Source organism: Anopheles gambiae, chromosome 2, assembly GCF_943734735.2.
Source record: "Anopheles gambiae chromosome 2, idAnoGambNW_F1_1, whole genome shotgun sequence".
Lineage (NCBI taxonomy): Eukaryota > Metazoa > Arthropoda > Insecta > Diptera > Culicidae > Anopheles > Anopheles gambiae.
In genome coordinates, this window is record NC_064601.1 from 2,118,638 (window position 1) to 2,132,002 (window position 13,365).

Below are 13,365 nucleotides of genomic sequence, written 5' to 3' on the forward strand. Positions count from 1 at the left end.
TTGTTACCCAACTGTCAAAAGAACTGCACTTGCTCACGCCAGCTGTCAAAGTACGAGCGAACGGTATAGCCTGCCTTATCGACGCAGTTCGCAACAAATACTTGTTGTTCTGGCTTTTCTCTTACCAATGTCAGAACAAATAGTACGGAAGCATCGTACGTTTGGAGGAGAGAAGCTAAAATGAGTGTTGCGTGAGCATAAACATAGTTTATGTGTTGGTTTCGTTCGTTTTTAAGTGCACCTTCTGTCAACGCTTCCCGGTGATTCCCAGGTCCAGTGCATGCAGCGGTGGCCACTTGTTACCTGTTAGCGCCATCGTCTGCTCGAATGCTACCCAAACCCCGAGCACCCATCGTTCTGTGTTACCTGGCGTATCGGCACGCATCCAGCAAAAATGCTCTCGCCAAGCTAGCGCCAAACCTACAAAAAGTGTTCTAAGTGAATGCAACCAGTGTCTACTTGTTACTTCCTGTTAGTGCAATTCCTCTACCAGCCCTCCTCCTAAATACTGCAGCGCTCAGTCAACGGCGGCGGACGGCGCACCTGCGACACGGCAATGTTTTTGTTCTAGTGAGATCATGTTCCTCCTTTAATGCGTGGCGATGCGTTTTTATGCTGGGTAAAGAGGAATATCGAACACCAGTTTAGCTTACGCCGTCAATAGCAGAAAAAAGCTACCGTTGAAGTTGCAACATTGCTCGCACAGTGGCCAGTAGAATAGAAACATCACTCCAGAAAGAGGAACAGACCATTATCATCTCGTTACGGGCAGCGCCACATTAATCTCTAATTTAGCAGCGACAGTGCCGGCATTAGTCGCACACAGGCATCGTAAAAAGGTACAACAAGCACAACAGATAAGCAAACTTCGGCAGTGTGTACAACGAGACGGCGGCGGCTGCAGCAACACACTACGACGGAACGGTGAGTGAATCTATTTTTCCCTAATATAGTAAACATAAACATAACTGTGTCTGAGCAGATGTCTGAGCGTGCGACCAGGTAGGTAGTTGGAGAGTTTCGTCTGTAGAACAAAAAGAAAGATGCCACGTTTCCATCGTTACTGCCTCATGCTCAGACACTTCCTTCCTCCGCCCGGCCTTCTTGGTTATACGATGAAGAAAAAAACTGTCATTTGACGGAAGGATGCATTCTAGCAAACTCATCGAGAATTTCACACAATGCTGCCCACATTTACGCACACAAGAATGTGTGAATGCATTTATGTGATTGTGTTTTGTACTTTTGAGTGAAAAAACAATTTGGCGGAGGCGGACTGGCTGCATACATATTAGGGAGATTTTTTCTTAAACTGAAGTAATGCATCACTGCCACCTGTCCACCGTTCTCGCCCCCCAGTCTTCCTGGCCGATCGCGACGTCATCCACTGCCGCTGGGCCATTTCGTGCCAGTGCGTTCGCGTTTTATTTTTGTCGTCCGATGCTCCCGGCTACTGGGATGAAACGCGTGTGTAAACAGTAGCTTGCGATTGTGTGGGGTACGGGATTGGCTTTAACAGTTCATGCATTTGCTGAGCGCTGTGCGTCGTAATATGGATGTATTTTTGTGAATATTGAATATTATTTGTTTATTTAAGGCATTGAAAATAACTTCTGTATACGAAAAGGAGAAAACAATAACCGTGTTAGTTTACCAAAGGGTGCCACTTCCGCCTCAAGAAGCATGTGAAAAAATGTAACATTGTTTCCCGCTCAGCTTTGCTATGGACCCCAACCGCACACACACCGTGCCCTCCCGGACATCGCGAGGTGAATGGAATTGGAGCGCGAGGGCTGAGCGAAAAACGAAAGTGAAACTTTTGATCTTTCACGACAGCGAACACAGAAGATGAAGACGATTGAGCGCGGATCGGCGGACGTACGAACGGGCCGGAGATCTCCTGCTAACGACCACCGATCGGCCGCTGTTGGCCTAGCCCAGCGCTACGTTTTGCGCTGCGGCTCTCTGGGTTAGTGATGGTGGTCGTGGACAACCCCAACGCCGACGGTGAGGTTGTGTTTGGCGAGTTCGCTCGCTGGCGTAACCAACTCTACTATTCTCGGTTGCAAGCAGCGTGCGAAAGTCTCGCACCAACCACGCAGCTGGAAACAATCGACAACAGCAAGCAAAAGAAACATTGCGCTACGAATGCTGCAGGGTTGATCATTTGCTCAAACGATCTTTCTAATGCTCTCCAGTGGCATTACAAGCTGTTTTAAATTAGACGCACTACTACTGCTGCCACCGAAAACTGCACCATAATACAACCTGTTTGTTGGCGGATCGAAAGTTTGCCACCACAGGACAGAAATTGGAAATGTAACGGCAAGGAAATAGCAGCCGCTTCCGTTAAGAAGCAATGAAATCTAACGGTAGAGAAAGACAGCTGAATCGATAAAGGTTCTTCGGGTGAAGAAAGGAACGAACCACGAACATCGCACGTAAGGAAAGTAATTTAAATGAAACAAAAAGAAATATCAACACAGCAAAACAGAGGGAAGGGAGAGGAAGAGCGAGCAAGAGCGAGAGTGAGAGCGAATGAGAGGGCAAACATTCAAGCACCTAAACAACTACCACCACAATCAAATCGGTGGTTTGAGGTTTTGGAACAGCCAGGCCAGCATCGGTCGTGGATTATATAAAACTCTCTCCACTTTCTAAATTTTCTTTCTCCCCGCACATGCACACGGGTGGTGGGGTAGGGGGGGGGGGGGGAAGTGGGAGAACTGGCCACGCAAAATCACAAGACGTTGAAGCGTGGCACGGTCGATGCAGCAGTGGGAAAAAGGGCCACATACAACGTACAACTTCGCAAGAGAGTCACGAGCACAGAGAGCTTAAACGCATCCACAGCACGGGCTGGTTTGGTGGTGTGAAAATGCGGTATGACTATGAAAAGATGTGAACACACACACAAACACATACTGCTGCGCTGGTTCGGTCGATTTGGTGGATGGGAATTAAAAGGGCATTATTCTACAAGGCAACAGCAGGCAACAGCGGTGAACTATGATTATCTTCATCTAACCCACCGCGCTTGAAAGGCGCAGCTCGTAAGATTTTGCTCGTTTAGGTGTGATTAGTTTGTTTGCGATGTTAATTTCAAACATCCATCTAATTATGATGATCGACTCTATGCATGAGATCGAACCCCGACGAATGAATGTTTGTAGAACTTTGCACAATTTAAAGTCCACGATAAAGAAAAGAGAATATGTCGGTAAGGCATCGTTTTCTGAAAGCGAACGTTGCATCCTTAGGCTTCACATTCATTGAAGGCTTTCGGTACAAAAGACTTCAACGACAGCATAAACGGCGAACCTGGCACGGAGGCTTCTTCCTTCATAAAACCAAAGTATTTGTTTTCATGTTCAATATCTTTACTTTAAGGTGGAAGTAAATGAAATGTTAATGGTAATGCTAAATCTTAAAAATATACAGAAAAGTCTGCTACCGAAAAGTTACCCTGTTGCCGTAACATAGTTCAAAAATGCCCCTGAGTCAACATAACATTTTCAATAAAACAGCAGGGCAAAACGAATGGTTTCTTCTGATTTCGATACCTGCTCGCTCGCTGATTCATAATGATTTGCCAAAGTCAGTCGAACCAAGTCAAAACGCACACACACACACACACACACGTACGAAGCGTGTGCTCCGTAGCTCATCCGGTGCTACGGTGTGGTGATGGTTTATGTAAACATTAGATTCATTTGTGCGTAATACCTAGCTGCTACAAGCCTCGACGCATCGCTTAGCTTCGCACCACGGTGGTAGTATGATCAGAGAGTGAAACGACTACTACCAAACTACTACATCGCCGTTTCGTGCGCGCGTGTGCGTGTAGATCCCTTCAGTAAACAATGGGAGATTTTGTTTGTAACATAGCGAGGATCGCTGCACGATCGATGATCACCAATACAAACGGTAGAGGAGCATCGTCGGAGATGTGCATTGACTTGCCGAGACTCACAAACTATGGGCTAATTTGCTTGAATTTGTCAATGGCTCTGGAAATGATGCTACGAAATACCAAAGCATAATGGCGTACGAACTATTGCAATGATATGACAACTTCCTAAAGTCAACTTCACTGCCTTGTCGATCGATCTTTTAGCTGTGAGGTCCGCCAAAGTTCCTATGCTCCTCTTCGTAGCAAGTTGGCTCCAGAGCACACTGGAAGCTCCATCTTGCAATCTAAAACCCCCCACTGTACAGTAAAGGGAAAGCATGGCATTGAGAGCTTTTAGCCACTTCGGTTGCTACGATACTCTCGGCGCCTACTCTCTATGCTCTCTTCATCTCTGCGTTTGCCTTCGTGCCGACCAGCAACGACGACGACGATGCCGAGCGTGATGATCATCCACAGCTACATCCGCATACGCTGGAAGTTCGCTCTGGAAAACGGCCTCACGGGCAACGACGTCATAGTGGTCGGATCCGCGATCCGGGTCGGTTGTGTGTAGCGTTTCAGATTCGCAACATTTTACGCGCTCTCGTACCGTGTGCTGCCGTGGCCGTACCACCGTTCCGTCGCAGTTCGTTGTGTGCCACTTGGGGTGTTCGGTTGGGCCAGTAGTTCGGGGGGAGGGTTGTGTGCAGTGGTGCAGTTGTGGCGCGGTTGTGTCTCGATGTATGTATGAGTGTGCCCGGGTGGATGGATCGCTTGGCTCCCCGCACGAAAACGGAACATGCGCGCGATCATTGCGCCTGGCGACTGAAAGTAGTTTCACTATCGATGTGAAAGCACTCGTCGTCCTCTCTGACCTGCTCGTCGTTGCTCGCGGTGGAATGAGTGAGTCCGTGGCTGAGGTTTTGTCGAATTTCTACCATTGCTGGTTCGCGTAGTTTATGCGCATTGCTGTGTGTTTTCGCGTAGTTGGTGCGGGGTTGCGCTGCAAAAAGGGTTGCTAAGATTGGCTAAATGTTTTCTAAAAATCACGTGTGCTTGCAGAGTGATTGCATTTGTTCTTTGCTGTGATGTTTTTGTGTATCCAAAGCGGTTTGAAATACCGTTGGCATTACCCAAAGAATATTATGTTTGTATGTGTGTGCGTGTGGTGAACTTAGTGGCATTGTGTGTTGTGGCTGAAGCGATGAGAAAGTTCGATTAAACTTCCATCCAGTGGTGCAAAGAAGGCATTTGCCGTGTTTATGTAACCCCGACGGGTGCGACAAATCTGAAATCGTTTCGAACGCTCTAACGCAGCAGCAACCGAACGAGCCGACCTAAAGTACCGAAACGGAAGAAATCGATAACAAAAAAAAACAAGACAGACCTGTGGTGGTTCGCACTACTAGCGCGAAAGCGGAAATACGACATTGAAGAGAAAGGGTTACGAAATGCAATTGAGATTTGATTTCACACTTCCCAAGCGCGCGATCGCTTAGCCCCTGCATCCTGGTCCGGTGGCGTTGTTGTGGCCAGTGAAAGGCACAGTACACCGCGGGCCCCGTCCCGTCGTCTCTCCAGATGACATCACTAATGTGTGAAAACTATCTCGGTGAATTTGGTTCCGTTAGTGGCTGATTGAAAGTGATAGTACAACAGCAGCGCCATAAGATCATGCTGTGCGGCTGGTGCTTTGAGATGTGATCGGTTGAATATGCTTTTTTTCGTTAAATCAATCTGTGAATCACCCGACAGAGTGTGTGTATGTGTGATTGTGTACAATGCAACAGATTAAGTTATTCAACGACGGTGCTCGATGTGTGTGATTTACAACAGCGTTCGGCTGGATATATCGTATAATTGCATACGGTAGCAACAGACACACACATACACAAACACATCCTTTACAACTCACCTGTGCTGCGGTCGGTCTTCGCTGTTGTTGGCATGAAACTATTCTCATTTGCATAAACCCTTTGCCTTCTCTCTCTCGCTCTCTCTCTCTCTCTTGCCCTCCGTTGGAAGTGGAGGGTGCAAGAGCAGCGGGGAAAGAAATAAATGTGTGTCCTGAAAGTAAAACACACACGCGCAATGATGGTTTTACCAGCGTCACCGGGCGCACAGTAATGTGAAATCGTGTGAGAACTGATCGCCGTTTCCCGTTAGCGATCGATGTCGACCGTGCGATGTGCGCGATCTGCTGTGTATGTACGCATGTGAAATTCCATTCATTTATTTATTTAGTCAACCCGCCTCTAGCAGCCGCTGCTCTGCCCCAGTAGTGATGTGGGGTGTAGAGGAAGTGTGTTCACAAAACAAAAGTTGAAAAGAAACGAAACATTTAACGGTTAAACGGTACTCCTTGCCTTACGTACACGAGTGGAAAGTAAAGCCAGCTCCTCTTCGCGTCGTGCCGTGGACAGGAATATAAATTGAGTTAAAAGCTTGCCCAAAAGCACCCGAAAAAACACACACAAACACAGAGAGTCATGAACGAATCTAACATGATCACGGAGCGGAAGACAGAGGACGATAAAATGGATGACAATGAGAATTACATAGAGGTAAAGATTGTGGGTGGAGCCGACACAGGAAGATTCCCCTGTCCCCCCAACTGACCACAAACGATGTGGGGCGTAGCGTTTGCAAGCCGTTCTGAACCATTTCACTTATCCAGCGCTTTTCCATTTTCAGTGCTCGAAGATGAACTTTACACAGTTCACCAATCCATTCGCCAATGGGTCGAATCAGTTTGCGACCGGAAAGTTCCCCCAGAACCTTAGCACGGCAGCATCCAACGGGCAGGTAGGAAGCCAAGACTGCAACACTTCCTAACAACACATCCTAACATCCTCCCCCCCCCCAATAGGCACTAACACAGTACAATTGCGGCAAATGTGTCGGAATGGATTTCAGCGCCTGCTTGGTGTGTGTGTTTGTGTGTTACCCTGACCTGAACTCTGACATGTTGATGATGATGCAAAAGGTCTGAGAAACTGGCAGAACGTTACCGTCATTTACTAAAAGGGCTGTGTGGTCACACAGAACAAAGCGCATACATTCACACAGAAGCGACAGAGAGAGAGCAATGGGGGAAACAGAGAGAAGCATTTTGCGCAGACATTTGACTAACGCAGAAAAGATGATGCTTTTTTGCTGCTGCGCTGCGTTTCATGCTGCAGTTTCTCAGCAGCCCGCGGCGGATAGAGTGATTTCAACGCCAGACATAAATTGCAAGCGAGAAACCCCCGCGTGGCGTGCTGCGCATGTACATACTGCTAATGTGCATGTACTTGCGCGGGATATGAGTTTTGATGCATTTGAATGCAACCGTTCAAGGCTTTGGAGATGCAATAGAAAAGCAAAAAAAGGGGGCCTCAGAGAATTGTGTGAAGGTCTGGCATGGGAGTCAAACAGTTTGTGTTACTAAATCTTTGATCAAACATGCTTATGTAGAACGTTGCTTAAACACACATCTCTTTTGTAATGATGATTCAAAACGAGTCTTTTTTCGAATGCAAAAGAAAATACCAGCATACCAGAAAGGCATGAAATAACTTTCATTATTTGTTTAATTCAATCGGATTTCATCATTGCGGTCTCCTGTTTTTCCGTAGAAAGTAGAAATCATCACACGAACATCAAAATAGCCTCAGAAAAGGTTTAAAGTTTTCCTATTTCCCAGAATACACCAAAATGTCTCAGTGCTTGAAACAATAATTTACTAAACTCTCCACGTGTAGTGAAGCAATCAAACGTCCGCGTATAATAAAGGCAACGGTAGTTGTACCCGATCCAGCAACTCAACCAGATAAATGTTATACCCCCGTAGGCTAAACATCCCATAAACTGGTTAGTTAGATTGAACTGCATTGGCAGGCCAAGCAATAAACCCTCTTTCTGCTGCCATGCGCGCACCGTTGTTACATTACGCTTGCCCATTTCCTTTCAGGTTTCCGTTCGTTCCGGTCTGTCTTTTGACTCTTGGCTGCTTGCGCCTCAAGCCTGCGCCGGCCTCATACCCCCTGGGCTACCTACCCCGTGGCCTGATGGTAACGCGCCCGTGTAAAGTTCATTCCACGTTCAGCGAGAGAGAGAAAACTTTCACTTTTACTCGGCCTTTTTTTGTGTATGTTGGTTGCTCCTATCATCTCAACCGCAGCCAGCGGTCGTGAGCTTACCATGCCGTCGTGGTCGCTGTCGTCGTCATGCCATGATGGGAACGTTTGCTCACCGCAGTACGTTGGCCACCGTCGAAAACAATGAGGAAAGCAAACGTCGTGTAGCAGCGGAATGGTACTCGGGGGCACTATCGGACGAATTTATTTCCATCGTGATGGAAATCTTAAGGATTTAGGTGCCTTTTGCGCTCTTCGTGGTGCTGTAGGTAGTAGGTAGGCCCTTTGGTGTAGAAAGCTTGAGAGCGATGGAACCGATGCGATGGAGAAGTACACGGCCTATGCCAAATGGTGCCTGTTTTTGGGGAGAGAGATAGGTTGAAAGTGAATGTCACTTTGGCTTCTCGCTCGGATGTCTGTGTGTGTGTATATCCGCTTCGAAGAAGGTATTGCTGCACTTTGACCTTATGCGAAGCGAACGAGGAAGGCAGGCGATGAGAAATGACATTTGAAGCTGGTCGAACGCGAACACGTTCCTGCTGTCCTCATTGCTGGAATGTAGAAATATGTGAGAATGTTATAGCACCTACTAACGATTGGAGCGCTGCCTGATGTGTGTGAGCTCTCATTTTCTAATGTGTATTGTGCATTGAATTTCCATTTCAGGTTCTTGGCCTGGTGTCCGGAAGCGAGGGAGCGATGCAGTTTCTCCGACCAGTGGAAGGAACGGCTGTCAGCGCGGCGTCCGCCATGTTTCATCAGCAACAGTCGCAGCATGGCCAGATCGTGACGACGGCCGGTATGCCGCACCCGGGGATGGCGTCCCCGGCGTACATCACACTCCCCATCACGATGCCGGGCGCAAAGCCGGGCGATGCACAGCAAACCGTCCAGATTCAGGTGCTGAACCCCAACCCAGTACCGTCGCAGGTCAGTGGCTCGGCTGCGGGAGGCCAGGGCCAGACCGGATCGACACCGTCCGGGGCGCTGCAGACACCCAAATTTCAAATGGGTCAAATGCAAATTCCCATCCAGGGCTTTCAGCAGGGCACCACGGTGCTAACGGTGGCCTACAGCCCCCAGGACGAGGAGGTCCTTCACAACCAAGGCCTGCCGGAGGGCATGACAATAGTGGCCGCACTGCAGCCGCAGGACTTGCAGCTGCTCGCTTCACAAAACCCGGGCACCACGACGATCCTGCAACAGCACCAACAGCAGCAACAGCAGTCGAATCTATCCTCGAACAACGCATCGTCCCCGGGTGGCATAAAGATAGACAGCGAGAACCCGCCACCCTTGCGACAGATCAAGCAGGAATCTCCAACCATCTGGAACCAGCCAACGCTTGTTCCAACATCGATGCATTCGGCCAGCAACATTTTGGAGATGGTGCAGCAGCAGCAACAGCAGCAGCAACAACTCCATCAATTGCAACAACATCAGCAGCAGCAGCAACAACAGCAGCAACTGCAACAACAGCAGCCGTCTAGGCCAACACAAAATCTCAACCTTCAGCCATACTTAAAGTTTAACGGCGGCAACAACGGCACCAACCCGGCCATGACAACGCTCATGAACGGCAACCACGTGCTGCAGCAGCTGGTGCTACCGCCCGGCGTGACGATAGGTCCGGGGATCATCAAACAGGAAGTGCCGGACGAGCATTCGAACGAAAACACACAATTCGGACCGGCGGACAGCTCGGGGCAGCTGGAAAACGGTTCACCAAACGCTCGCCCCGCCAATGGGCGGGAGGCTGAGGGCGAGCCGGGCGAGAATGGGGACGGTACGGGCAATGGGACCACTCCCAGCGGGAAGGCGCGAAAGAAACGCAAGTACAAAACGAAACCACCGAAACCGAAGCGCCAGAAACCGGGCCAGGTGCACATCGCGACCGCAATCGATGGGACGGTACTGTTCTGCTGCCCGGAGTGCCACATGGCCTACCCGGAGAAGGAATGTCTCGAGCAGCATCTGGTGGTGCACAAGATCGAGCGGCGGTTCATATGTGATATCTGCGGCGCTGGGCTGAAGCGCAAGGAGCACCTGGAGCGGCACAAGCTGGGCCACAATCCCGAGCGCCCGTTCATATGCAACGTGTGCGAGAAGGGCTTCAAGCGGAAGGAGCATCTCAATCTGCACTTTGTCATACACAGTGGCGTCAAGACGGAGGTAAGCTGCGACGGTAGGTGGGGTTGGGGTTTTCCTTCCGTACTAATGGGCGCATTTTTCCCCCCTTTTTCACACTCAAACACAGATTTGCGACGACTGTGGGAAAGGTTTCTACCGGAAGGATCACCTGCGAAAGCATATAAAGTCGCACCTGAGCAAGCGGCTGAAGGAGATGAGGGACACCAATCGCAATAACAACAACAACAATAGCAACAGTAACAACAGAAACACCACCAACGGTGCTACCACAACGACAACGACGACCACGACACCGGCCATGGCCAATGGCCCACCGAGCACATCGATAGCGACGCTATCCACGGGCATCCCGCCCGGATTGACAATAACGACGTCCAGCGGGAACAACATGCAGAGCGCGACCGGAGAGGGTCTCGGGGAATCGAACCCCACGGCCCAGAATCTACTACACAGTGCAATAAGTCTTCCACAGGGTGTGACGATACACGTAAGCACGGGGGGGATGCACAGGGAGGAGGGGACAAGTACGCCCAATCTTATCACGTGTCTCCATTTCATTGCAGGTACCAACTGCCGATAATCAAACGCTCCCGGTGCAGATCTCCTTACCTCATCTGGTGGCACAGCAGCAGACCGATACGGACGGTAGCACAAGAACGGTGCTGGTGTCCAACTCGCCGGAGAACCTGAACCATCATCACAGTGCTACCACCACCACCACCACCACCGTCACCACGGGCACGGGTTCGCCCCCGTCCGCACCTACATCGAGTGCATTATAATGGTGCCTGGCCTGGAGCCAAGGGAGGAGGAAACTCTGCCAACCGTCATCCATCATCATCGTCATCGTTTGCCTTTCGATGCTGTACAAAGCAGATCTGTGGTGTGGTCTCGGAAATACTCAACTACACAGTGTCTCGTGCGTCGCCCATAGTTTTAAAAGCTTCCCGACGAGCTCTTATACACCTAGTAGTGGCATTTGTTTGTTTGTTGCTTCTTTCGATTCATCGTTACTTGATAACAGCTCGTATCGTGTGCAAAGCTGCACGCGCGTTGTCTGTTAAACGATATCGAGCTTTTGCTATTTTATGTTTAAACGTATTTTTTAAAGTATTTAACAACCTACCAACCTTTTAGCGATTGTGCTCAAACTCATAAGCATATTTATTTTAACGCAAAATGCATCACATAAACACACACACACAGACAGAGCGACGATTGTCCATGGCTCAAGGGACTACAACATCGTCACTACAACAAACGTTACTTTTTGACCCCGAAAAGCTGGGGGACTGGGGGGTGGCTGGGGGTGACTTTTCACATTTTTGTTTTTATCGTAAACTATTTGTTTTTAATTTATTTCGCACGCTATGACGTTGCTATGACGACGAACGCTCCATTCCCAGGCCCGATTGTTAAAGGTAACGTGATAGCGGACGTGTAGTTGTGCACAGCGTTGATGGCCTGGGAAGGAAAATAGCGCCCAAACTCTGGAATGCAGCTGTCCATGGATGCAACAGTTGAGCAACACCGTTCGGGATGCTCGGTCCAGTTTTATTTTTATACATGTTTAATTGTTTCATTCTCTCTAAAGTAAGCGCCGCACAATAATAGGGAAAGTGTTGTACAATGGGAGCGTTGTATATATGTGTAGGTAAAGATTTGTATAGATGATTTCATAAAAAGAGATGAAAATAAAATAAAAACAGAGCAAGTATTATATTTTGATAACGGATGTTTTGTATTTTATGCACGAAATGTCTTATAAATATTGCGAGCGTGCGTAGGCCAGATAAAAATCGATCTTTTTGATACAGTTTTTGAGCAGCTGACCATCCACGTGCTTAAGGTCTGGCACGTCAACGTTCATCGCACTGCTGGGTGCAGTGGTGGCTTTTTCCTTTGCTATGGAATCGACTTCCTTTAGCTCGCGCTTTGCATGGGTCAGCAGTTGGCGGATGTCCGACAAAGCCGACAGAAGAAACAACCTTCGGTACTGCTTGCCGCATCCCTTCGGGCCAGCGAACAGTATCTGCACGTCCGATCTCAGTACGGCCGCTGTTTCTTTATCTGTCGGCAGCTGCTGATTGCAGCACTCCCCTATGACGGAAGTGACAGCCATTTGTTCCGTATCGAACACGGTACTGCTTTTTAGATTTAAACATACGCTAAGCAAACAATCCACCGTCTCCAGTGCGTTTTCGTGTACATCTCCTAGGAAGTATCGATACACGAACGTGTAAGCGGCCAGCACATTTGCAATGTTGTGGCGTACGGCGGGAGAAGGAGCATTGGGCAAAATATCGCTCAGCTTTTGGATGTTTTTCACTACTTTCGGACACGCTTCCAGCAGCTCCGCTTCCTGCTGCGATCGAACCTCGGCTGGCTGGACTAGATCCACTTTGTACTCTTGCGCCCACCAAATGGTCGGCTCGGGCAGCATTTTAGCTATGTCGCCGTTCTCGATAAACCGCTGAAACTCTTCCTTTTCGGCGCTGGTTAGATGGTCCCACACTTGGGCTGCGTTGTCCAAGTCGATTCCATTCAACCGGTTGGCCAGTTCGTCCGCCTGTGCCTCGTCATCTGAGTCGAGTTCTTCGCCATCACCTTCCGGGTCGGATGCGGCACCTTCGGAATCGGATTCTTCGTCGAGCTGTGCGTCCGTTTGCTCTATTCGTTGCAATATTTCCAGCATGGATTTGGTGGACTTTGATGCGTCGGCTTCCGCTTTCTGCAAAGCGAGCTCCTCCACGACATTCTCTCGGTAGAAGCCCTCGGAGCATTCCAGATGCTGTTGCGATTGGTAGCACTTCACGGAGCAGTACAGTATGTTACACCGCGGGCAGTTGTACTTTGCATTCTTATTAAAACAGCTGCAATGCAAAAGAAGATTAGGTTAGGTTTGTAGACAACACTATTACCCTTGAATGCGTACATTTTGCAGCTCTCCTCATTCATGGTGGATGTATTTTGTGTGGTTTGTTGGAAGCAATTTTATTTTACCGCCTTGATTGTTATTGTACGATGCAATAATATAAATTTTCAGGTTGTACCATGAGGTACATCTTGACAACAGACGCAAAAGAATGGATTCATCACGTACAAAATAATTTAGAAAAGGGATAGAAATAAAGAAGCACTTTCTGTGAAAAATATTGCAATTTCAAAGTTCATTTATTGCATTATCTATTTCCACCATTCGGA

General features: G+C 48.7%; 2 protein-coding genes across 8 annotated transcripts; one reads left to right on the forward strand and one right to left on the reverse strand.

Annotated features, from left to right (window-relative positions):
• The first annotated feature begins 99 nt into the window (after positions 1-99).
• LOC1281909 (zinc finger protein 853) lies at positions 100-11,892 on the forward strand. 7 transcript variants are annotated; one of them, XM_061648337.1, is made up of 6 exons: positions 4,385-4,795; positions 6,137-6,456; positions 6,587-6,697; positions 8,677-10,182; positions 10,268-10,648; positions 10,725-11,892. In XM_061648337.1, the coding sequence occupies exons 2-6, from the start codon at positions 6,382-6,384 to the stop codon at positions 10,941-10,943; spliced, it is 2,292 nt and encodes a 763-aa protein (XP_061504321.1). In that variant the 5' UTR covers positions 4,385-4,795; positions 6,137-6,381; the 3' UTR covers positions 10,944-11,892. The 7 variants fall into 7 exon arrangements, with proteins under 7 accessions (XP_061504324.1, XP_061504321.1, XP_003435794.2 ...); XM_003435746.2 differs by having other exon boundaries at positions 6,155-6,456; XM_061648336.1 differs by having other exon boundaries at positions 4,385-4,633.
• LOC1281908 (zinc finger HIT domain-containing protein 2) lies at positions 11,879-13,249 on the reverse strand. The gene is made up of 2 exons (XM_321883.5): positions 13,097-13,249; positions 11,879-13,034 (listed from the first exon to the last, which is right to left on the reverse strand). Exons 1-2 carry the CDS (start codon positions 13,117-13,119, stop codon positions 11,924-11,926), a joined length of 1,134 nt encoding a protein of 377 aa, XP_321883.4. The 5' UTR covers positions 13,120-13,249; the 3' UTR covers positions 11,879-11,923.
• Between the last annotated feature and the right edge of the window lie 116 nt (positions 13,250-13,365).